The sequence below is a fragment of the Anoplolepis gracilipes genome, chromosome 4, assembly GCF_047496725.1.
Source record: "Anoplolepis gracilipes chromosome 4, ASM4749672v1, whole genome shotgun sequence".
Taxonomy (NCBI): Eukaryota; Metazoa; Arthropoda; class Insecta; order Hymenoptera; family Formicidae; genus Anoplolepis; species Anoplolepis gracilipes.
The window spans coordinates 4,650,286-4,676,570 of record NC_132973.1 but is presented as its reverse complement, the minus strand read 5'-3'; the positions used below and the strand labels follow the sequence as shown (position 1 = coordinate 4,676,570).

General features: G+C 38.8%; 2 protein-coding genes across 8 annotated transcripts in view; one reads left to right on the top strand and one right to left on the bottom strand.

The window, feature by feature from the left end:
• Gro (TLE family member transcriptional corepressor groucho) overlaps window positions 1-16,721 on the top strand; it is a 77,239-nt gene extending 60,518 nt beyond the window's left edge. For 3 of the 5 annotated variants that reach the window (XM_072890771.1, XM_072890773.1, XM_072890775.1), the window contains 7 exons: window positions 9,732-9,785; window positions 10,182-10,373; window positions 10,702-10,920; window positions 11,625-11,692; window positions 11,838-12,116; window positions 12,435-13,038; window positions 13,389-16,721. In XM_072890771.1, coding sequence (XP_072746872.1) covers window positions 9,732-9,785; window positions 10,182-10,373; window positions 10,702-10,920; window positions 11,625-11,692; window positions 11,838-12,116; window positions 12,435-13,038; window positions 13,389-13,496 — 1,524 coding nt within the window. In that variant the 3' untranslated portion in view covers window positions 13,497-16,721. The remainder of the gene's footprint in view (window positions 1-9,731; window positions 9,786-10,181; window positions 10,374-10,701; window positions 10,921-11,624; window positions 11,693-11,837; window positions 12,117-12,434; window positions 13,039-13,388) is intronic. The other 2 variants (XM_072890772.1, XM_072890774.1) reach the window with 2 other exon arrangements.
• Window positions 16,722-19,667: 2,946 nt separating this feature from the next.
• On the bottom strand, window positions 19,668-26,240 carry LOC140664775 (integrator complex subunit 3-like). Of its 3 annotated transcripts, none has more exons than XM_072890242.1 (10): window positions 25,697-26,240; window positions 24,657-25,255; window positions 24,014-24,575; window positions 23,727-23,922; window positions 22,094-22,259; window positions 21,253-21,801; window positions 21,071-21,164; window positions 20,604-20,971; window positions 19,943-20,507; window positions 19,668-19,840 (listed from the first exon to the last, which is right to left on the bottom strand). In XM_072890242.1, exons 1-10 carry the CDS (start codon window positions 25,769-25,771, stop codon window positions 19,766-19,768), a joined length of 3,249 nt encoding a protein of 1,082 aa, XP_072746343.1. In that variant the 5' UTR covers window positions 25,772-26,240; the 3' UTR covers window positions 19,668-19,765. The 3 variants fall into 3 exon arrangements, with proteins under 3 accessions (XP_072746343.1, XP_072746344.1, XP_072746346.1); XM_072890243.1 differs by having other exon boundaries at window positions 22,094-22,256; window positions 25,697-26,239; XM_072890245.1 differs by having other exon boundaries at window positions 22,094-22,232; window positions 25,697-26,237.
• Window positions 26,241-26,285: the final 45 nt, after the last annotated feature.

Genomic DNA, 26,285 nt, shown 5'->3' with positions numbered 1-26,285 from the left:
AACTTTTAACCCTATTTTAGAAACTGATTTTATGTTTATCGATTTGTTTTTGTATCGACATAGAAAATTATTTTCTAGCAATGCTATTCATTTCTCAAGTAAAATAAAATGTTGTTTAATGTGACAATCTTATTGCGCTCATTGCGAACGAACGACAGTGTAAATCATAATTAATTCTCAAATCTCAATTGAAAATTATTAAACGCATATTTTTGCACTTGATTTTGAGTAATAATAATGTGAATTATCGTACATCGGGAAAAGAAAGCACCTTGAATCAAAGAAATACCCGTGAATTGACACGCGGTTGCAAGTGCGCACTTTAGCGTGCATCGGTGCGCTTTGGCGCCTTCCTGTATCGTCATACGCACACGCATAAGCGTCGAAATGAGGCCCCCTTCGACGTTGACGACAAAACGTACACGTACACGTGCACAAGGAGCACTTGGGATACCTAAGCGGAAATTTCGAGGTGTGTACGTGGTTGCGAGTGTATCTGCCACGGCGCCTTGGGGCAAAGAGGGGCGGCGGCACGGGGGAGGAAGGAGGGGGAGAGTGGATGCTAGGAGACCGGGGTGGCTGCTCGGGGAATTGGGGGGAGGAGAGGGCGGCGTGGTGGTATGATGACAAAACATTCGCTCTGAGCTTCCGCAGGGAATCGGGACGCGGGGGGAGGAGGTGGCTCAATGTACAGCTTCGAAGGGGGGTACGGACTAAAAGAGGGGGAGGGGAAGGGGAGGGGGAGGGGAACGGAGGAGAGCTAGGTTAGGTTCGCGGCTGCTCTCGGGGGCCAGGGGTGACCGCGCGGGGGTGTGGGAAAACGTGAGCGCCGGGCGGAAAGAGACCCCCATCCACCATCCCTCATCCTCTTCCTCCTTCTCTTTCTCCTCTGTAAGCGAGGTGAAGTTGTACGGTCGGCTCCCCCGTCGTTCGTGTGAAACGCGCATGTACGTGTGTATATCTCGCGCACGGACGCGTATGGTCGCGCGCGGTTGTGTACACGAGTGTTACTACTCCGTGTACCACCCTTTGGCGAGTGTGTGGAGAACGAGCGAAGGGTGAGTGAGCGAGCGAGGGAGATGCATATATATATATATATATATATATATATATATATATATATGAGCGAGGGAGCGAGGGAAAAGAGAGATGGGAGACAGATAGATGGATAGATGAAACGAGAAAGGGAGAGAGGACGCGGCGAGGAGGTTTATATCTATCATTTTGTATTTCTCGCAGACATAAAAATCTATACCATCGCTAACCTCCGTCCGCCCACCGGCAGTAGTAGCAGCAGCAGCAGCAGCAGCAGCAGCAGCAGTAGCAGCAGCAGCAGCAGCAGCAGTAGCAGCAGCAGCAGCAGTAGTAGCAGCAGCAGCAGCAGCAGCAGCAGCAGCAGCAACACACCACGCCACACTATACTACATCACACTACGCACCACACTACGTACCACACCGTTTCGCTTCGCGTCAAAGCTTCGCGTCCCTTCGCCGCGACCGACCAACGCTTTCACCACCCATCCGAGCACCTTCTCTTTCCCTCTTCTCGCGACCTGCTCACCCTCGTCCCTTTTCCCATCCCCTTTTTTGCTCCCTTCCGTGCTCTATGTCGGCACCGAAACCTGGCTGTACGTCGAGAGAGAGAGAGAGAGAGAGAGACAACTGCCGCCTTTCTCTCTCACTCTCCTCCATCACCTTCCTGTACCGCGAGATGGATGACTGGATGGATGGATGGATGGATGGATGGATGGATGGATGGATGGATGGATGGATGGATGGAGTTGGGTCGCGGGGGTGGGATAGAGTAGAACGGGTGTGCAAATATCGTATTTATTGTATGACGAGTCCGCGTATCCCGAGCTAACGCCTCCTGTTGGCCCACCTCCTTCTTCTCCACCTCTCTCTCCTCAACCTCCCAACGCATCGAGAGAGTGAGCGCGCGTCCCTTTTTCCGACTTGCCATCTCGCCTCGTTGCTCCCCCCCCCCCCGGTTTCCCCTCTCGCGATACCTTGTGTATGTGTGCACGCGCCCGTTTCGCACCTTTCGAGAATGCTTCTTTCGTCCTTTATAACGTCCGGGACAGACTCGGACCACCCTGGGGCCGGGGCCCTTTATCAAGGGTGACTCGCTAAAGGAACGAGAAAGGAACGACATTATCGTCGCTGTCGTTGTGATTCTTTGTAGTACGATCGTTTGACAAAGATCGAGTTATCATCATTGGTACTCTTCTTTACCTTCTTCTCCTCTTCCTCTACCTCTACCTCTACCTCTACCTCTACCTCTACCTCCTGTCGTCTCTCGCTCGGCGGAGGTAATTATGAATACTGTTCAAAGCGAGGCGGGCAATAAGGACGCGCTGATTGAACGTTTAATAGGAAGTTTAATATCGCGCGCTCGGTGCCGCGTTCACGCTGCTTGGCATAACAACAAGTGGATTTACGACTCGGCTCAACAGAGGCACGAATATTCGATGTTGGTGGCCACGACCGCGAGCACACTTGAACGATCCCGTCGCGTTTTGTTATATACAAACTGATTGTAATTTGCTTTTATGAAATAATTATCGGACAAATGTATCACTTTATCTTGAACATTCAGAATTAGTTGGTATATCTGTATGATGAAAAAAAAAAAAAAAAAAAAAAAAGAAAGAAAGAAAGGAGAAGAAAAGTCAGAAGGTATTTCGGAAAAAATTTCAGGAGTGTTACATCTTACAGAATATTCAAGACTTTCTTGCATTGAAATTATAATACGAGATTGTACATAGTTTCTTATTCCAAGACATTAGCGTAAGTAATTGAAGAAGGAAAGAAAAACTTATATAAGAATTGAAATAGTAAAGTTGAAATAAAATCGCTAGATGTAACAGGGCGCAATATCTGTCGCCGAGTACGCGTCGTGTCGGAGAAATGACTCTCGTCGCAAGACACGGCGCTTTTAGTAAAACGCCAACGCCCCATACATGCGCGCGAAACGCGAGCGGGGAGGAGGTAAGAGCGAAGCGCGGGGGAGGAGGGGGAGGGGGGAGTCTGTTGTGGATGTCAGAAGCAAATGTGCTTTCGGCGCGGAAGGAGCTTAAGGAGCCCCGTAAATTTCCACACCGTGGAAAAACGACATGCACGAGCCTGTTGAAATCCTCTCGCCGAGCAGAAGGTCCTCCCTCCCACCCCTTTCTACCCTCTTTCGAACTTCGTTTCTCTCTTCTTTTTTCTTTTTTCTCTTTTTTCTCTTTTTTTTTTTTTTTTTTTGCTTGTTCCGCCTTTTATTCCCTTTTTTGCTGCCGCGTATCTCCCCGTCTCGCTTCTCCCCTGCCACCCTTTACTCTCGCGGCGCAAGGCTATTGGTCACTTTCGAATTTAATTTTCGAACACAGCGGCGATGCCGAAAACATTTACGAGCTATAAAGGATCGCCGATAGAAAGGTGCAAACTGCGGTCTAAAAAAATAAAGAAAGAGAGAGAGAGAGAGAGAGGGAGGGAGGGAGGGAGGGAGGGGGGAGGAAATGAAAAAGGGAATGCGTATGCACCTGACCGCAAAATGAACGAGAGATGGTAAACGTTACCATCGAACGATTTTTGTGACGTAAAATGTCGCATCGCGACGATGGACATCGAGTACCGTCGTCGAGTACGTCTCGAAATCGACCTGTCTGTGACGTCAGTTACTTTGTATTGCGTTAGCAAGATCTGAATCATGAAAACAAATCGTATACTTTTTTATTTTAAGAGATAAAAGCACTTAAAGTACCTAAAAAAAATTCACATTTTTTTATAGTATCTTATTTACGTGATAAGAGAGTATTTTATTTAGTATAATACTTTCTTCTAATATAGCAAATATATATACAATATATGATATTATTTTACTACTTTATTCTATACTACATTTTATTTTGAAGAGACAAACTGTGAAATTTAAGAGTATAATAAAACTAATTGAGTTTTCTATTATTTAAAAAAAAAATGTGTGTCTGATCGTAAATGACTTTTACTACTTATCCGCTCAACGGCTGATCTGTAGTAATTACTGCAACTTCGTAAATAAATAATAATAAGAATTGTTCAAGGGAAATATTAAACAAAAATTAATGCGAGGGAAGGGTGAAATAAACACGATCACAATAGTTATATCGTAAAATTTGTTCGAGTCGATAAATGTCACCATCGGCGCGCACGCCGTAATTAATGAATTATAATTGATAGCAACGAGTGCGATTCCCGCGAAGGTGAGAGTAAGAGGAAGAAGATCGGAGATAATGCGAGAGAAATGTAAGAGGAAGAGAGAAAGAGAGACGGAGAAACCGGAGAGGAAGCGAGAAAAGGTGGCGGAATAAAAGGGTGGAGGCCGCAATGAGCTGAGCTTTTCCACGCTTCCCCTAATTACATTTTCATACGAACCGTTTCCCCTTTATTTTCTTCTTCGCCCTACGACCATTTTTCCCAAGAGTTAAACCCCCTTCCACAGCTTGGTTCTCCGTCAACGGTTCTGCCATCCTTTTCTTCCGTTTCTTCGCTCTCATCTGTACTCTCTCGTCTCCCTTTCTTTCATTTCCCCTCCTTCTCCTCCTCCTCCTCCTGGTGACCCTTTCACCCACTCGCGCCTTTCCGTGCTGGAAAAACACTTTAATACGTTCTCGCCGTTCCCGTTGCCGCGCGAAGAGAAAAAAATATGAGAGCGCAAACAAGAGAAATATCTTCAGCTTGCAGTCTTCTCGAAATTCGTTAATTTTCGACCCGCGTACAAGTCCCGCATTAAGAGTGCATTAAGGAGCGTATTCAGCAAAGCATGGTTTCTGAACGGGACTCTCTAGGAAATGAATTCTGAGTTGTAAAGTCCGAAACCGAGATTACTATTACACTAAGAAGAGAGTATTTGCCAGAGTCCAGCTATAGTTTAGAACCAGTTCGAAGTCAGTTCACTGGATAATCATCAGCATCATCATTACCGATAATCGTGTGTATGTTCTTTAGACTCAGCTTACAACAGCAACTTACGATGATTTTCATCTCCACAATTTTGAATATAAAAAGATATTTCGTAATTTTAATATTCTTGCAGAATGTGTGTATGATTTGTATGCTCTTGGAGTAGAAAGAAATGTGTATTACCGTTATTTTTTATTTTATTTATTTATTTTTTATTTTTCATTATAACGGAGCTACCTTTGACCTACCGCCATTCTCGGCGACGGACGATTTTTGTTGTCGGCAAGCGAGTTTATTCTCCGTACGTCGTCTCTCGTCCCTCTGTGTATATTCTCCGTGCGTGCCACGTAATCGCTTTAATACATTTCCGCTGCGTCCTCGCTTCGAAACATAAAAGCGGTCGCCCCCGTAAAAGTTATGGGACAATGCTTACCGTCGCGTCGTCGCCTGGACCGAATACACACAGCACTCTATCATACGTATTTTGTATCACCGAGATTGACATCAAAAGATTCTTGTGGCACACGCCATACAAATTTCAATTTATTAAAATTGTCATAGAAAATATGTATCATATCATTGTTTTTTATTTTTTCCAATATGATATGTCTGGAGAAAATCAATTTTTTAGTTACGTCGCCAAGAAATACGTTTACACGATTGTGTTAGATTAGGTATATTAAAGACTTTACAAGGTAAGGTATAAAATGTAAAGTAAAAAAAAAAAATGGTCAATTTGCATGAGAATTTTATGCAAGTTTGCGCTATGCGAAAGAATGAAACGCCGATGTGCAAATGATATTCCTGCAATCAGCGACGGATTTTGCATGCGACGCAACAGCCGAGCTCTTGCATGGTCGGATAATTCCATTCCCGTCCGTGAGTGGACACGCTGCTTTTCCCATCGTAGCCACTCGCTTAACTTTGCGAAAGTCAGCAGTGCAGCGGTAGAGGAGACTAGGAAGAGGAAGAAGAAGAAGAAGAAGTAGTAGTAGGCGGCGGCGGGATGAGGAGACAAGGGCAAAGGCCTTCGATTCTTCTTTCGTTCTCGTGCGTTTGTTTACAGAGGACCTCGATAGAAGACGGCTAGCGCGGAACGAGAAGAGTGCACAGGATTCTGAGAGAGAGAAAAAGGAAAGGGAGAATATATAGAGGAGTCGAGAGACGGAGGGACCGTAACAGAAAAGTACGAAGGACAGGCGAGGCGAGGGGATTTGAAGGAAGGAACAAGCCGAGGTGGTGGAGAAGGAGGCGGATGAGGGAGCAAAAAAAGAAAGAAAAAAAAAAAAAGGATTCGAGGATTCTCGAGGCGAAGAGTCGAGTGGTTGGGTGGTCGAATAATAGAGCTGCCCTTAATACCGTCATCCCCGCGCTATCCCCGGGTTAAACGAGGGAAGAGGTCGGCGGAGGAAACAGCGCGCGCGAAAGAGAAAGAGAGAGAGAAGAGGGAGAGAGAGAGAGAGAATCGCGGTGGCACGGAAGCGAAGGACGAGATCGGGACGAAGAGAATCGGGGAAGGGGGGTGAGGATGGTCGCTCGTGGTTCGTGTGCCGACGCCGCAGTTGTCGGGTGGGAACCAGGAGAACGGAATAGAAGGGATGATAACATTTGTATCATATTTAACGCTAGAACGAGCGGGTTAAGGGGTGGAAGACAGTCTCCACCCACCGACCTCTTCTCCTTCTTCCTCCGTCTTCGTCTCCTTCGGTCTTCTCTCCTCCTCTCTTGGTCACCCTCCCGACCCTCCCCCTCCCACGGCCTCTCTTACGACCGCGCTCCTCCGTCGCTACCCTCTAACGCCACTTTGCGTCCCCTTTCCCCGCTACTCGCTCGCCACTCTCCGAGTAATATACCACTGAAATCAATACCACACTGCCTTCTCTATTTACCCAAGCTCATCATTCGTACACAAATTTATTGCGTGTCTCTAGCAGCTCGGGACATCCCTCCCGAGCTTGCCAAGAATATATCGGGCGATCAGATTGCTACGATTTCGTAGTAGCCCGACTAATGTCACGCGGCCCATTTAACGCGCTGATGATCATTCCTTCTCGGAAGCCCATCCGGGGCTATCTTTGGCAAAAACTATTTTCCGATTATCTCCTCTGGCTGTCGTGACGTGGGATAATAGAGATACTCCTTCAAAAACATCGATCCCGATAATGATGATGGAACAGAACGCATTTTGTTCTTCACCAAAATTTCTATTTCGAATGTGTACTATAAGAAATTTATATATCTTTTATTTTTATTATACTTTCTTATATACTGCTGTTATTTTTATAATTTCTAAATATATATTAAGAGAGTTTTATAAAACATAGGGGTCGCTCGATATATAACACAAACGTACGCAGTAAAATACTATGTAATTGTAAGTATAATTTAATAATTTAAAAATAATATACAGCTGTCTTACAAAAATTTACCTAACAATAAGAAAAAAAGTACTGCAGACGTCACTTTTAATTATCCTCAGTTTATATTAGCCCACCATCTCAATTCTGGTTTTCCCGCGCGAACAATTTTCTCTCGCGGAGCACAGCCGAATGTAATTTATGCACACGCTGGGACGTCGGGTAGGATCGCATTAGACGGCACGTGGTAGCTGGAGAGAAAATTTTTTTAAATACTCGCTCGCTGAATTATTTAAAACGCCGCGACGCGCACAGGTGGTTTTACACGTCCGTGTACGACGCATTCGCACACAATCTCACGCACCTCTTGATGTATGTATGTACATGCATACGTACGTACGATGCGTATTGCATCCATGTGAGCCGTTATACTTTGCGATATTACATTATTAGGCGGGCAACCCTACTATCGCATGCCCTGCTTTGAGCTCGTTATGCGTCACGTCCTGAGAAAACGGAACGGTAGTGAAGCAAGGGTCCTGTTCTTGTTACGAGGTGAAAGATAACTGATAAGTAGTGCTACTAGATAAATGCCGCACATAAATTAACCGTACGCGATACGTATATTTGTATATAGGGTGACCTATTTTAAATGACGCATTGATATTTCTTCAACGGAAACCAAAGCTTGCATTGAAAAAGATTTTGTACAAATGTTTTGTACAAATAATTTATTAACCCTTTCAGTCACAGCGGGTCACCCAGAGACCCACCTTTTTTTCGTAGTTTTTTTATTGTTTTAACTACTTTTTTTTATCAACAAATACCAGATTTTTTGTTTCTACAGAGTCTCTAGAACATCAATAAGTGTAAAAAAAATATGAACAGTCATTAATTATTAATTGCAAAAATACCATATATAAACAAACAGTCAAAATTTGTACTTTTTTTACGAAAAAATGCATTTTCTACTAATCTATTATGACAATAAATACGGCAATTTTTTTATAATCTTAGTACACTCTAAAGTATTTTTCAGAATTTTCCACCGTGTTGTTTTTGTTAAATCCTCCTTTTTTTTTGATAAAAAATATATAAAAAACAATATTTTCTGTTCTAAATTAAAAGTAACAGTCGTATTCTTTTTAAAATTTTTTTTCTGAAGGTTTTTTTTAGATCGCAGAATCTGAATCTAAAGGAAAAAATATTTAATTTCCAAAATTTAATATAGGGATTCAATTATGGCGGAAGTAAAATTTTGAAAATCTCGTCTGCCATATTGGATCCGTCACCTTGAATTTTGAAAATCTGACAACGGATTCGTAATCAGCGACCCCAAAAACCTTTACATACCAAATTTTATAAAATACTGACAATTAGAAAAATTCGTGACTCAAAGGGTTAAATTTTGATTTGGGAAAGCGCTTGTTTTGAGATTTGAGCAAAGTGCTAAATAGAAAAGTTTCTTCTTTCGGTTTACTGAATTCACCTCTTCAGTTTAAACATCCAGACGCAAATCTGAAATCCTGCAGCGCAAATATTCGAATCTTGTGGAATGATTCTTCGGATATGCTGATATCAACTGGGATATCTGCGTCGACGAATCCTTTAATTTGTGACATAATTTTATATAAATACACTATGAAATATATCTCATAGTTTATATTCTTTTAGATTTATTTTTTTATTTTTACCTCAATATTTTTATGTACGAAATTATGAGAGAAATCAATTGGCGTAAAGAAAACACATAGTTATTTTCATGAAAAAATATGAATTTGCAACAAGCAGCTACATTTTAAATGGGCCACTCTGTATACATTACATCGTATCACGTGAACGCAAATTTGTGGAAATAATAACGGTAGCTTGTTACAGATATAATCTGATATAAGATAAACATTGTACACGATAGTCGTACAAATTGTTTCGTGAATAATGATTTAACAATATAGCTTAAGTAATTGCAACAACTTTTAATTACGCTTTGTACGAATTAAACTTTAGGCACGCCACAAGGTCTGTCGAAAACATTCAAAGTGAATTAAAAAGACAGTTTTTTCCGTTCAAGTATTTAAGCATCTTTAGTTGATATTCATAAAACTTTTGAGAAACCTCTGCGAATTGGATTACATATTCATGAGCTGACGTGGATACCGTAGTGTTAGAGCTCATTAGTCGTGTCTCTAACGGCGTTTGCCGCTAACTTATTGTTAGAGCACAATCGGAGAGTTGTGCGAGTACACGAGATATCAAGATTGATAATGCATCTTTGAGGATCCATCCTCCAATAGGACACACAAATATGGATCGAGTTGCTCGGACGGGAGATGCATTATCAAAAGCTTGTTGATATATCGATCAACCACCGACTCGACGCTTACGTGAAACGTGAAGCGCCTCGTTATTATCATCGTCTTACATGTCATTTCTTTTCCAACTTTTCAGGAAAGCGACGCTGAAAAGAGCGATCAGGACTTGGTTGTCGATGTGGCGAACGAGGTAAGAAATTGTTATTAAAAAATATATAATTTGTCTAATTTTTGTGTCAATACACAAGCATATGTTGCTCATATAATTATATAATATACTTTTTTTACCTAAAAATAATTTTAAGTTTTGTTATTAATCACTTTGTATGCAAGTCAAAGTGATTTTACACACTCACAGTCTTTACATTTGTTTAACTATTGTTTAAATATTAAAATTATCTAGTCGAGAGAAATTTTGAAAAATTTGATTTAAATTCTTTTTTTTTTTTTTTTTTTTTCTAAGTATATGTTTATTTTGAGACATTAAAAGTTAAAAAAGTTGTGGCTCGCAAATCACATTCTTGTTCAAGTTCAATATATAATCTACGCGTTTGCATAAAATAAAAAATATATCTTTATGCGAAAGGAGGCGTCATCCCCGCACGCGAACGGAGAGCATTCGGATCCACGCGAGAACGGCACCCTGGAGAAGCTGGGCGCACCGGGTCACGTTGGTGGACCGGCATCAGGCACGGGATCGGCATCCGTGAAAGACAGGCCGCCATCGCGCAGCGGCAGCTCATCCGCCCGTAGTACACCGTCTCTGAAAAGTAAAGATGTAAGATCTCGCGGAGAGTAAGTTTATTCGGCGCTGCGACCTGGCCCAGTCGTGACTTTGTATCGCCTAATGTATCGAGAATTTCATCTCTCGCAATCCATCCAAAACGAATATAGAGTCAATCTGTTCGCGAACTATCGCCAGATGTTTTTTTATTATTATTTTTTTTTTCTTTGAATTACTCATATATCGCGCTTCATTTCGACCGGGCTGACACGCTGTCGACGTATTCGTCAGGGATTGACACGCGGTCGAGCTTGTTAGTACGATTGCGATGTAGTGTGCGTCTGCAAAAGTGGGTGCAAAAACACGGTGCGTTCGCCACCAGGTCGACAAGCCGGGTACACCTGTGGCGGCGGCGAGGGGCTCGCGCAGTTGTACGCCAACTATGGGCGGCATCCCTGGGCCCTTGGCATCGCGGGTCTATCATCCGCCATCGTCGCAGCAAACGCCACCGCAGGGTTATCAGGGCTTGCCATCCCGCGGCAATGAGCCGCCGCAGTCGCCCTCGCCATACAGCAACTTGCCATACGCGAGGCCCTCTATGGTGATTCACGACCCCGTAACTCCTTACACCTTATCACGCTTTATTAATCAATTATTACTCTAGAAGGTGTCTACGATAATATTTACTTTTTTTTCCAATTGTATCGTATGAATATTACAAATCCATGTAATTTCAACGTAAAATCTAAAATTGCTGGGAATATTTAATGATTCGACTGATAAAAAAAGTCCTCCTAGAGTTAAACTATAATTAGAGTCTCATGCCAATCAAACTCATGCAAATCATCATCGAGATCGACGTTTCTTAAAGGGACCCTAAAGTTGTTCTATATTACTGATCAAAATCTAACTTGACAATATATTTGCTTAATATAAAAGTTCTGCAATTTATACACACAAAATAAGATTGGTCCCCTCCCCCCTAAGAATTGCATGAAGGAATATTTGTGAACTTTTAGAAATGAGCTTAGAAGCCTAGGTAAAAAAGATTTCGTTGCAGAAAATGTTGTGCACTAAAATGTCTTTTACTAAGCTTCTAAACTTATTTCTAAAAATTTATAAATATCCTTTTGCTCAATTCTCTTAAATAGTAGGAACCTATCTTATTTTGTACATACAAATTAGGAGTCCCTTAAAAGTCATTTATGAACCAAACGAACGCATATATATACATATATATATATATATATATATATATATATCTTTACTCATCGTGATACCGAGTAATTCTACCTTTTTCCGCAGCTCGGTTTTGACAGTCACATGAGGATATCAGCGAGTAACGGGCTGAGCAACATCGCAGGCGGCAAACCGTACGTAATTTGACAATTTACGGTGCATGCATGAAGCTTTCTTACAATTAGATCCTTTTTCTCTTCCGTTTCTATCCCTTCTTCCAGCGTTTTATTGTAATAAAGAGCGCAAATGAAATATATTACGCATACCCGTTTCTCACAGGGCGTACTCTTATCACATGAACGGCGAGGGCCAGCTACAGCCCGTACCATTCCCTTCGGACGCTCTAATCGGACCGGGCATCCCGCGTCACGCACGTCAGATTAATACCCTGACTCACGGCGAGGTGGTCTGCGCCGTCACAATCTCGAATCCGACCAAATACGTTTACACCGGCGGTAAGGGTTGCGTCAAGGTTTGGGATATCGGTCAGAGTGTCGGCAGTGCCAGCGTAAAACCAGTTTCGCAGTTGGACTGTTTGCAACGTGACAATTACATTAGGTGAGAATACTTTGCTGTTATGTTTCAATAAGAGATCTTTTGAAAAGGGTGATCAAATAGAAGTAGAATAAGCTGTATGAACAAAGTTATATTTTTCTCAAGTAATCGATTGATGACTAAAGTGAGCTTGTTTATAGAAAAGGAGAAACGTAACTATTTTCTCTTTCGCATTGTTATGTAAATCTAAACGAAAACAATTACCGAGATTACAGAGATTATAACGCATTCTTCAGTATTATTAACATTCTATGTAATAATTTTGATAGCAAAATTAAGGGAGAGGAAGGAATTTGGTGAGACATGTCTTCTATCTCTCAGGTCCGTGAAACTTTTGCCTGACGGAAGGACGCTGATAGTCGGCGGGGAGGCCAGCCAACTGAGCATCTGGGACCTGGCGAGTCCCACGCCCAGAATCAAAGCGGAGTTGACTTCGTCGGCACCCGCCTGCTACGCCTTAGCGATCTCTCCGGACTCCAAGGTCTGCTTCAGCTGCTGCAGCGATGGCAACATTGCCGTTTGGGACTTGCAGAATCAGACGTTGGTGAGGCAGTTCCAGGGTCATACGGACGGTGCGTCCTGCATCGACATCTCTGCCGACGGGTCCAAACTGTGGACTGGTGGCCTTGACAATACCGTGCGCTCGTGGGACCTTCGCGAAGGCAGACAATTGCAACAGCACGACTTTACCTCGCAGATATTCTCTCTCGGTTATTGTCCGACTGGGGAATGGTTGGCCGTAGGGATGGAGAACTCAAATGTGGAAGTACTCCACGCCACTAAGTCCGACAAATACCAGCTACATCTACATGACTCTTGCGTCCTCTCATTGCGTTTTGCCTCCTGCGGAAAGTGGTTTGTCTCCACCGGCAAGGACAACTTACTGAATGCTTGGCGTACACCGTACGGTGCTTCAATCTTTCAGGCAAGTATTTCAATATGAATTTACTTTAGTTGTACATATACATTTTTTTCTCTAGATTATATTTTGATTTTTTCTCATCTCCCTGATTAGCGTTGGAGCTGCGTCGAATTTAATATATTATGAGATCATATGTGCGTGATACAGAATATACGTAGGATATAATATTCATTTCTTCTATTTGTCTTTGAACTTTTAAAAATTTGTCGAACAAAATCAATTTAATTAAAAACAAGTAGACGTTAAAAAAAATTCCTCTTTCTCTAAAATATTTCGTATTAATCATCAATTTCTATATATATATATATATATATATATACTATATTGTGCTCGAATTTTGTTAAATTTTGCAGTCTAAGGAGTCGTCGTCGGTGCTGAGTTGCGACATTTCCGCAGATGACAAGTACATTGTGACTGGATCCGGCGATAAAAAGGCCACTGTATACGAAGTGATTTACTAAGCCTGTTGTTTAACAAAGAGAAAGATTTGTTTTTCCTCTTTAATAGTGTTAAAATCGATCGAGAGAGAACTTGGTTAATCTCCTGTATATCTTCCCTTCGCGAGAAAGGGAGCGCGAAAAGTTTCCGAAAGTGGGATTCTTAGCAGCCTTAGGACCCTTTAAGACCACGCGACTGGTAATTGTGTACATATACGCATATGCGAATCTATAACGGAATTACAATAGAAGAATGTGAAAAATCAGTGTACGTGTGCGAGTGCGTGCGTGCGTATGATGAACGAGGATATCAGCGATGTATATTAATTTCTACTACTATTTGTCGCGTGTATACAACGAGCTGAACGCGTTGATGACTGTTGGAACGACCGTTAACGGAGCGGTTCGCATGCGCGCTAAAGTAAACGAGAGGAGCCTTCGCAAACGGTGATGTTAGACATATATGATTTTGTAGCTACGTAAATGTAGGATTATAACGCGCCTAAAGCGGATAGTCGGGCCGGTAATCATCAAGATAAGGCGTTGCAAGATTAGTCTCATCTATCAGCGAGAAATTGCATAATTCGCTTTTCATTGAAAAGTTTTCAATGAACGACAACGGCGTTCGTCGAGAAGTCACTTGAAACTTTTGCAATCGCTATATCTTCAAACGAAAACGTATCCTTCCTTTCTCGAACAACACAAAAAAGAATGTCTTAAGAAAAAGAAGCATTTGCAAAATGTCCGAACATCTATCTTTTATGACATCTTTGCGACGTTTGTTTTTTTTTTGTTTTTTTTTTTTTTTTTTTTTTTTTTTTTTTTTTGAGAGGCTTGTATTGTGTTGGCAGACTTTTATTAATGAGATGCACGTTGTCAATGTAAAGATAATCTGTTATGAATAATCAATATTGTAAAACTTTTAATCAGGGTTAACCGAAAAAGTCTGATGAGTGGAAAAAAACTATGATAAAAAATTTCAGTTTTTACGGACTTTATCTAATGGAATAAACTGACACAAACTATAAAAGTAATTAATACTGAAATATATTTATATAACTCTACATACACACATGCACACAAAGATATTTTTGCTTTAATTAATAAATCATATTAACTACTACAGTTAAAAAAATGAAATCAATATAATAACAAAATCTTTTAATTCAAATAAATATGTGAAAATTTTAATAGAACACAAAAATTTTGGAGATATAAATATTACTAAAGTTAATATTAATTTTTAATTTAATAATTATAAATAATTTAATATACAATAAGAAAAATGTGATAGTAATAAAATTAAAAATTTTTACAAATATAAATCTAGTTTGCGTTTACTTTTAAACATCTAACGAAAAATTAATTTACTTGCTACATCGATTCCTAATCTATTACAGATTTTATTTTGAATAAAGTTTAAATTAGAAAACACTCAATTGATGAATATCGATAAAAAGAATAAATAAATTTTTTCTATTTTAACATTTAATAGAAAAGACTAGTTTTTGTCAGTTTTTTTTTTTTTTTTTTTTTTCTAAAAAATACTTTTTATCGCCGATATGAATTTTACCCAAAAAGTGCGAAAGTTTGCTAACCCTGCTTTTAACTCGGTTCGATTAATTTCTAATTGCGACGAAAAAGCTACATCGAGTAATTTGTCGAACGTATTAAGTGAGAAGACAGCATCGTCTCACGCTTTGAACTGTCAGATCCTATCGGTGTCAATTTCACTATCATTAGTACTATATTGCTGTTTAGCATGGCAAACTTGGTTACAAAGTAAATACTTTTTTGCATCTCTCGTAAGCAGTGTTTTCTGTTATCTAGATGAAGTTATCTAGATAATCACTTAGATGAATTGCAGCAATTGCTTTACCTCATCTTTATCTAGATAATAATGGAATATATCATCTATATTTTTATCTTAGATAATAAAATGGATTGTCTGCGTTAAATTATTTAAGATAATTCTGCAATCAACAAAACTTAATCCTTAATAAGCACTTTTTAATAAATAAATTTGGTTCTTAGATTTATTTCCAAAGGCAACTCAAAAATAAGATTCAATCATATTAAAAAAAATCACTAAACACTTACTAAATGAGTTTTGTTCAATACAATCATTGTTTCATAAAATGAATTATTCAATATATAGTAATGTACACTGACTCACAACAGTGATGTCAGATTCGAAAGCAACATACTACTAGTGTTTTATATTATACTGTTTTCATTTTTTCTGTAATTATATTTTTGTAAAGCAACGTTATCTTAAAATAATCTAGGTAAGATGCTTTATAATTATGTATTATCTAGATAAACTTGAAATAAATTATCTTTATTTTATTTTAGATAAGTCTAAAATAAAATATTATATATCTTATCTTTATCTAGATGACTTCAACGTTATCTACGAAAAACACTGCTTACAAGCATAAAGAATGATACCTATTGTGTAATAATCGAATTTCTAAGTGATATGCGTGATGGCAGATACGCGAATGGCAGATACGAATTTGTACAGACTCCTTGTACATATTCGACGTTTTTGTGATTATAACGATTATAAAACGAGTGCGCATACGTTGCCGCGCGCGTGGACTTGGACTCTTTAAATATACCTAATGTAAAGTACAACCCCGTGTGCACAATCGAAACAAAACTATTTCTCTACTTTAATTAGGTGACACTAAAATGCGCGGAGATCAATAGAGGCGGATGACTTCTTGCAATTTTTAAATATCAATGAAATATTGGCATTGTACGAAAAATTGAAAGAGATCACGAATATCTTTATGTTAAAAAAAAAAAAAAAATATTTGATCAGTGGTATATAATTGAGACTTTATCGAATCAAATAAAATAAAATATGATAAGGAGCATTTTCGTAAATGCTTTCGTGAATGATTTCTGCTTTCGATTGATCTTCGTCCTGCGAAAATTAGCTGAATGAAATTCTCGACAGACAGACGAGCGCGAATTATAATGTATCATCGAAATGATTAAATTTGTGAAATTATACGGTCCTTCATTCTGTGTCCTTAACGTGAAGTAATAAAACCAAGTAAACCTTAAGAAAGACAGATATAGTTACTTTATTATATAGTTTTCGCAATTCTCGTCTTGCTGGCGAATATATGACAAATTGAAAGGTTTGATTAATGCATCACATATGTAGAGAAAGATATGTCATATAATTAATGATGACGTATCCACAAATTTCTTGAGGAAATAAATAAGAATCTATTCCACTTCTTCCCCACGCATTTTTAGCAATAATAATGTGACAATTGATATATTACTACACAAGTATATATGCATATATGATTTCATTTATTATCTCGCATCAAGTTCAATTTCTCTTTTTCTACTCTTTCTCTCTTTCTCAATGTGTAACGAAAGTGTCACGTGTGTGTGAGACAGAAGAAAATAAAATTGTTTTCGCAATGAGAGTTTTACGCGCTTTCTTGGAACGCACCGTTGCGTGTCAGAATTCATATAACGAATCATATTGTACAATATGACATATGTAATGTGTAAACAGCGATTATATCCAACATGAGTTAGTGGTCATTGCGAATGAAACATTATTCATCGGCAAACATTGATAATTGTCGCGTTTCTTTGTATGATAAAAATTATCTGATAAAAGCGCGTCACGAAATTACTGCACGATTATACAACTTTATAAAACGAGATAAAAAAAAAGTATTTGTGTGTGTGTGTGTGTGTACTCTTCAAGTACGCACGTATTATCATTGCTATAATAATGTCAGCGAGATAATTTATCTTTAAGATAATCCATGAGAGTAAGACTATCTCGAGGAAAGGTGGTGAATCGAGAGAAGAAGAAAGTAAGTACTACAAGATATATCACAAGTTTGCTTCCGATAATTTTTCGATATATTTACATTTTTTTTTACGTGTGTACAAGATCATTAAAAACATTAAATGTTTATGCGATAATCTGTCTATGTATTTACATATTCTTCCGTGTGTACAAGATTGTTAAAAACATTAGATGTTTACAGATTTGCATTCTTCTTCCTTTTCCTCACATATCGCTTCGCGCATGCTTTAAATTCTACTCTCTCTCTCTCTCTCTCTCTCTTTCTCTCGTCGGTCATCGTTTTTAAATATCCTCTGACGTATCGTCATTGTTTATATACAAGTAGAAAAGACTCTAGTAATGTCATTATCGTCATGCGTTATTACAAACGGAAAGGGAGGGAGGGAAGGGGAGGGAGGGAAGGGGAGGGAGAAGGAAATACTAAACACACATCCATTCTTTATATAAATTGTTCGCACGAACTCGTTCACAGACATGTCTGAAATTTTTTTTGTTTATCTGATTATTGCGACACAATTTCGTGTTCATAATTAATAGAGATAAAATCAAAGGAAAAACGTATGTAAGGGGAGAGGGGGATATGTGGAGGATGTTGAGAAATATAAAGTTCGTAAAAATGTAAAGTGTGTTTAGCAATTTTTCTGATCGCATCACGATACAATATAATCTCACATATACACATATATATTCTCTCATTGTCTTTTATCTCATATATGTGTGTATATATATATATATATATATATATATATATATATATAATTTCTATATTTCTATATACACATATATGCATGTGAGATAAAAAGATTACACATATATTTACTATTTATATACTCTATATATATATATATATATATATATATATATATATATATATATATATATACATATATATATATATATATAGAGACATTAAATATATGTGTGTGTGTGTACATATCTAGAAAATACATAATGCAATCTGACTTTTAGATTAATCACTTTTTACAGGAAATGTACATTGCAAATAAATGATGATAATCTCCACTCTGCCTTTAAGATTTAAATTTACAAAACGTTCGATCCAGTAGGGAGGGGGAGAAGACTACATTTTTTTCCCTTTCACTCATCTTTGGAAGGTGTTGCGTAGTTCGAGTCTTTTAAACATTTCAGAGAGAAACACGCATGTTTTGTATGTAGCATGATAATGAAATGAGAAATGACGTATGGTAAATAATGTGGAAATTCAATCAAATACTTTTAAGAGAATTAAATACTTATACAATGATGTGTGATAGACCGACTTAACGTGTATATAGTCGATCGTTATCTTTGCGAAACAATTTTACCTTACACGTCTATCTACCAATATCGGGGATGTAAAAACATATACAAAAGTACAATACAATTCATATTATGTCGCAATTAATACAATCGCAACAGATTACTAAATCACTCTAATAAAATTTAAAAAAAAATGATATAACATTGAATCGCTCCGATTACTTTAACGCTAACAATCTTCGTCATGCAGAACATATTTAAAAAGATATCCTTGGCGTCTCTCGAGAATAATTGTGTTCAATAAGCGTAGATGCGAACTGAATATATTTGGTCGTAAAACTGTACGCTTCTTGCCGAAATTCGATGCGCTGATTTACGGTCTCGATATTCCAGCAGAAAGTCCTTAATTCTAGAAAAGGAAAAGCTAACAATTCTTATATGAATTGCGTTCGGAGATATGGCAACAAATATGTCCGATTGCAGCGATTATTTTAAAAAGAAGTTTTATAAAAAAAAATAAGATACGACAATTATTTAAACAATGTGTAAAAAAAAGTGCAAAAGGGATATATTGTGTTCCTGTTACTCCTCGCAATGTTGCCAGATTCTATGCTTCTCGCTTTGCAAAAAAAATAATCAAGTGATTTGAGAGTTTAGTCCTGCTGTTTGGTAACTTTATTTGACAGATGCGAGCGATGGTCCGATAAATCTGCGCGTGAATATTTCGAGAGGAAAACACAGGGAAATAAAATAATTGACATACCGTTTTATAAGATTACTTATATCTGTCATAAGAATTATCGGAAAAAAGCAATCAATATTAACGTGTAAAAACATGTTCGGAATGAGAGAGATCGTGCTTAAAAATATGATTAAGTAGGTCTCACACGCCGATCTTAATTTTTTTTTGTTTAATAAAACGATTCAACAATAACAATCAGAGTCTCTGGCAATTTTGCTGTTGCTCTGAGCAACATTTACGAAACATATTAAAGGTTTTTCTGAATATATGTATACCTCTCCACGTTTTTTTTTTCATTCTTAACGTACATTATATTTACAAGTCGCGCTAAATAGATCTCTATTTATGTATATCATATTATCTTACTATCCTTAAGGCTAATTTAGCTTGCTGCACACACGTGACATGGTCCATGTGACATATGAAGACACTGGGTGGTCAGTCGCTGTCCGAGCCCACTGGATTGATCTTTTTCCTTTTTTTCGCTTGCTTTGGATTCACGATCTCCTCTTCCTGTAAGCGATAAGAAAAAAAGATGATTACTCAACGTTAATTTTTTGCTCTATTCTAATTTTTACATATACATACACACGCTGTTACAATAAAAGAACTTACTTCGCTACTAGAGGTACTATCAATGTGATATCGCGGAAGTGGTCTCTTTGAATTGGATCTTTCTCGCGTATTAGCACCGGTTTTCCTGTGACCGCCCTTACCACTGCCGCCACCAGTTCCTGAGGAAACGGTGTGCTTTCTCGCGGAGCTACTCGGCGGCGGTGGTTCGTTCTCCTCGTTGACTTCGGCAAGTGCGAAGAGATCCCCGTAGCTCTTTCTCAACGAGTCGTTGCTTGCAGCTTGCGCCTGTTGCAGCGCTCTCTGCATACCTTCCAAATGGTACAGTTGTAATTCCGCGGAGGACATGCAGTGCTGACGTAATTGGTCCAAATGGCCGAGAACTTGTTCCCCGGTAGGCGGTCCGGACTGTTGATTCTGTTTAGCACCGGAACGTTTCCGTTTATTCGGACTGGTCGCAGGATAACGGGTGCTAAGTAAGTTCGCAAGCAGCTCGCCGAGTTTTTCTTCATAGTCGCGACACCAATAGCGTAGCGCGGCCACGACGAACATGTCGCCATCAACGCTCTGCCGAGCGAGCAGTTGTCGTAGAAGATCCAACGTTGGCCTGTATAACATATAAAATTGTACATGAAATTGTTTTCATAATTTATACATAGGTTTTTTGATATGTATATTTAACTTTCAACTGTATTTTACTCACTTTTCTTGCTTAAGCATGAACAAAACTGAAGTAAGCGCCTCCGCATGATTGCGAAACTGTAGTTTGGGCAAAACCGGCAGTACGTAATCGATAGGAAAATCGTGCGCAAATATGAGCTGCCAAAAACAGTACTGCTCGAAAGTTTCCCAGTTTAAGCTAGCTGTTAATAACGCGGTGAAGGATTCTTTCTTTAGCATCTTCAGATGACCCTGCATTATTTGACAAACCAGATCCTGCAACTGGCACGAGTCCACCGTAGAGACGACCAAATGTAACAGTTGGACGTTCCCGAGGGCGACGTTTTGAAATTCCATGTACACGTCGGGCACGAGATAACATAACATGAATATGTTATCTTCATGGCAGAGCTGTAATAAAGACAAATGTATGTTATACAAAGCTACTCAAGTATACATATACGTACAATATTTAATTTATTTCTGTGTATCCAGACATAAAACTCGTACCTTCAAGTCCGATACCAGGCAGACATCCAATTTTTTCTCTCGCTGCGCACAGAAGTCCTTGTACACCGACGCTTTAACGTCATTCAAAACATTGCTGAAATCAAATATAGGTGATCGAAGTCAAAAATGTTTTCTTTTATTTACTGATTTTCTTTTTACAATTATTTTATTTTTACACTAACCTCGGCTCGCCTTCTCGTTTCTCCTCTTCTCTGCCCCAGACTTTCAAGAAATAAAGGAGGAGATAGCCTATTCGTGGTTGAACCGACTGCATTTCTGCTAGCACCCTAGCCAACAGCTTTCGCCTATTATCTTCCTCTTTGCACAATTGAAATTGATTTCGAAACATAACGAACAACGGAGTGCTTATACTGTCGGCTAACGCTTCCTCGTTCAAGTTATCCGACGGAAAGATCTGCGCCGTAATCTGCGACGATAAGATGGTCGATATGCAGGACGCTAGCGCGGGTATCATCTCGGCGTCTATCTCGTCCTCCACGACCATTTGTACTATTCTCTCCATCGTTTGACACCTCGCTTCATTGTCAGCCTCCGTGTGTAATGTCTCTGTGCTGATTCTTAACTCCTCCGGCTCCAATATGAGACGCAAATGCGATGTAATGTCCTCCTTCTTCACAACACAATTTGCATTCTTTTGATCGCTTTTTAGTTTTACTGTGGACAATGGTATATCCTCCTCGTCATCTTCATCTTCCACTTTTGTTACTATCCTAAAACGTAAATAAATTCGCAAAACTGATTTTATATCTGAAATACGTTTAATTTTTTTGGTTGAATTGACTATAATCATACATGTAGAATACATAATAAATAGTGCTTACATCACTTCATGTAAAACCGAAGCGTAATTGTCGATATTGATTTTTTATTGCTTTATTGATAAATTAATTATGAAAGCTATGGTTTTTCCATATCAAAAAGATTATTAGATTCATACGAATACTGTTTTATATAAAAACATTAACATATATTATTATAGAATAGACGTAATAGTTAATCAACCTGAGAGGAGACTCCTCCTCTTCATCACTAAACGCTGGTTCTGGGTCCTGTGCCACGTGATTATTCTCCACGGTAGAGTTTGTGGTATTCTCTATTACAGTCCCTGGATTGTGCTCCTTGTTGAGCTCTTCCATTTTACCTGAATATTTCATAACCTTATTACCTGCTTAAGGACATGAGGTAAAAAGTTAGTAAGCGATAAATGTGCTGAAAGCTAAAAGGAGTGAATCATCAGATTTTGCGCAAAAAAAAAAGTTTTTGCGAAGAAACACACTCAACATCATGTACATGTGGCATTTCCAGATATCTAAAAGTACTTCCAAGAATTTGGTAAGATTTTTTTTAGTGTCTTTCCATATTTTCAATGAAATACGTGTTCCAATTACGAAATTACATATTTGTATTGAACAACTTTTATCCAGTTAAAAAATGCCAGATTGCATATGGAGCCAAGCATAAATTTTCTTTAATTTGTTGATTTGACATTTTTATATCAAGATTTTATATAAAAAATTCTAACACACACACACACACAGAGATATACATAGAATTTGCAAGCACTACATACGAAATTATAATAAACAATAAAGGAAATTAATTTTGTTTAAATTTATATATATATATATATATTTTACTATTCAAGTATACTTATGCAATGTAGGATTGGTATCACAATAATTGAGATATTTTTTCAATGTTTTTTCTAAATACATTTGCCATATCTAATAAGAGTATTTGTTTTCTAATGTTCCAAAATGATAGTCTTAACTATCAGATGTATTTATCAGAGTGTCTTAACCCTTGTAAAAAAATGTTTTGATAATTCCCTAATCTTCTAAATATTTTTATTCAAAATGTAGGTAAAGTGAATATATTTTAAAGATTTTTGCTGCAATTTTCTAAAATGAGTTTTTTTATTGTATGCGTTTTCTAATGTTTTTCCCTCAAGAAAAAACATAAAGTCATTTAAATTTTAAGATGATAGATTTGCAAATGTACTGGAAAAAAAACTAAATAGCTTTCATAAGATGAATATTTGCATATTTTCATTTTTTTATCATAAAAAGTAAAATAATTACTGTAAAAAAATATGTACTGCATATTCAATATTTTAAGTAATTGAATATATGATTGATAGCTATATACATATTTATAATATATTAGCATATTATATAAATAATTTATTTGGCTTGTCGACTGCTTGCTAACAATATAGGAGCAAAATTATCAAAGAAAATTTTTCAAAAAATTCTCTGGAGTCCAATAAAATTTCCTGATTCTTCCAGATATAAAAGAAATCCTTGGTATTCAAGTTTTTTGTAGAGAGTATTTTTGCAAAAAGAATAACTACCTTATTTATTATTTATAAACATTCGGATATTTATAATATCCGACAATAATGACTTTAAAATTGTTTAAATTTGATGAACCGAAATGAAAGATATTAATAATCGTTGAGTGTAATCGATAACTTTAGAACTTAATAACAAAAAAAGCTTTCCCAATGTAACGATTATCCGAATTTGTGAATTAAAATTGATTCAAAGATGTTTGAATGCCAAAAATTTGGATCCCTAGCTTACTTTTTATGCAGGATGCGAGATAGTTATGCATGCAGTAATAATAATTTTACCAGGATCTGTATTTGGTGGTAGGCAAAACTCCTTGAAGGTCTCCCGTATTTTGCTCCGCAATTCGCGGTCCAGTTTCGGGCTATCGAATAACGGGTATAGGCTAGGCAAAACGCGTTTTTCCAAAATTTGCCGCAACGATGAAAATATCCCATTTCTCACTTTATCCGTTAGCGCAGGGTAAAAGTTTGGAATTATCTACGGACAAATCATATTTCTCGTGTTAGAAACGAAGAGATTACAACGATAAAAATTCGAACATTATGACACATTTGTGTATAACTCTCACCCTGCATAAAAAATCTAGAAGTGTGGCAGTGACGGGTGGATGAGACCTCATCGAATTGTGCATGACGAGGATCGCTGGCTCGATATTCATGATGTTGTCCTTGTCGGGTTCGAAGAACAGCCAATCGTAGAACAAGGCCAGTTTTGCGTTGCTGGCGGCTACGGTGGAGGTACACGTTGTGAATAACCAGCCTATTACCGCCCATCGCGGTATGATGTCGGAGCACAGCAACTCGTTCGTGGGATGTATGACTCCGACGATGAAGCGAATAAGATCGCATCTTAACGACTGAGATTCAGGTGTTGCCAAGTATTGCCTTTGGAACCAGTCCTGATAGCGCTTGTGATTACCGAAACGGACATTACTGGTGAGAAATACGAGTTTCCTCTCCATGTCCGGCGTCAGGCGAGATTGTAAAAATCTTCTCGAGGTTCTGGTCTGCAGTAACTGGAGAACACCATTAAAATTCGGACAAAGGCTTTTTGAATTGAGCAGTATGTCTTTCCACAATGCCTCGAACTCGGGTATTCTAGCAACGTTCTGCAGTAAACGAACCAAATCCCTGCAGAGGAAAAAAAAATGAAATTAACACATTAGTTTGTCCGATAATTTATTATTCGAAAGCACTAGTCGCTTTTTGTACCTTCCAATAGCTAAGCAGTCTGCCATTCGCTCTCTTATAAGAGACACTGTAAAGGTCACTTCCTTTTGTCGTAAACCAGCCAAGTGAGGCGCGTTATGGTCTTCTATTAACCGCAAATACGTGTATACAATTGATGCTACTAAAAAAGGGAACTTGTCCAACCACGCTCGATTCTCTTGAAAAATATCTAAGAGAGCGTCAACAAGGAATAAATTTCTTGGGGAAATATCTCCACCCGCAGCATGCCTCAACAAACTTAAACAAAGATTATCCACATTAGTTACACTAGTCCTTATCATTTCTCTCAGCAACCACAACAGTTGACTTCTAGTGACGTCATTTAATCTCAAATATTTCTCCAATACTAATTGATTGAGGTGATGCAGCACAATGGCAAGGCCATCTCGCGTGATTAACGTTAAGTCTCTGTAACTCTTAGCAGCATTCTGCGAGTCTGTCAAGATCACTACTAGTAAACCCAATGAGACCTCCTCGTGCGTTTTGTCCTTGCACACTGCATTGTTCAATGTATCGTGAACTTCCTTCTCTGAAAGTCCAGCAGTTAGATTTTGCAGCATCGAGTGGCATCTCTCCAATTTCTGAAACCATATTGTATCACTTGATTTTCCATAATAACGAAAAAAAGTATAAGCGAGAATAATGTAATGTTTTTATGTAATTCTTTGCAATAAAATCTTTTTTTTTTTTTAATTTTTTTTTTTTCTTTGAGAGAATACGAAGGAAAACATATGATGTAAAATAATTGAAGAGAATTACGAATTGAATAATCCAATAAAGTTGAAAATGTAAAAATTAAATAAAATCGTGATGAAGCTTTCTCTTACACAAAAAATATAAAGTTTATCAGAAATACTTATATGAATGAGGAAGGAAATAAAATCCTAAATTGAAATTTGGCGGGGAAACGTGCGTTTTCGCATGTGGCGCCGCCCGTCAGCAACGTGCGCGACCGTCGCAACAATGGCGGAGGCCCTCGCACCCGATACGTATCCAGTGACTATTTCAAATATTTATGTTACCTCTTCCAGCTCGTCCTTGTTCTCGATGCAGCTCGTGACGAGTAGCCGGGACGTTGGAGTCTTCGGCTGCTCCATTGCTCGTTGGCTGCGCCGCCGCCGGCCCGTGAACGTTACTCGAGGCCCCGTCGAGCCCTCAGCCCTCAGCCCTGTGCCCCTGGCCGCTTGTGCTCGCCTCCGTGCATCGTGATCGTCTCGTTGGCCTGCTCGTTCGCTCTATCTCTTTCTTTCTCTTTCTCTCGCTCGCTCGCTTGTACCGTCCGTCTCGCTCGCTCCAGCTGGGTTCTCCCTCCTCGCTCTCTCCCACTATGTGTCCTTTCTCTCTCTCTCTCTCTCTCTCTCTCTCTCTCTTTCTCTTTCTCTCTTCCTCTTCGTCGCCGTTGCGTGGACTATCCACTGTGTTTATTCCTCACTTCGCTACAGGCCTCCCCGACTTCGTGTACCGTTCCGATGCGATTGCGCATTGATAGAAGCGCCTAGTCGCCGAGAGGGCCCCCGTTTCGTGTTGCGATGCCCCCACTAGAATCTTTTCCCCCTCCAGTGAACATCGTTCGCCAATCAGCTCTCACCAGCCAGTACACACGATGGGTCT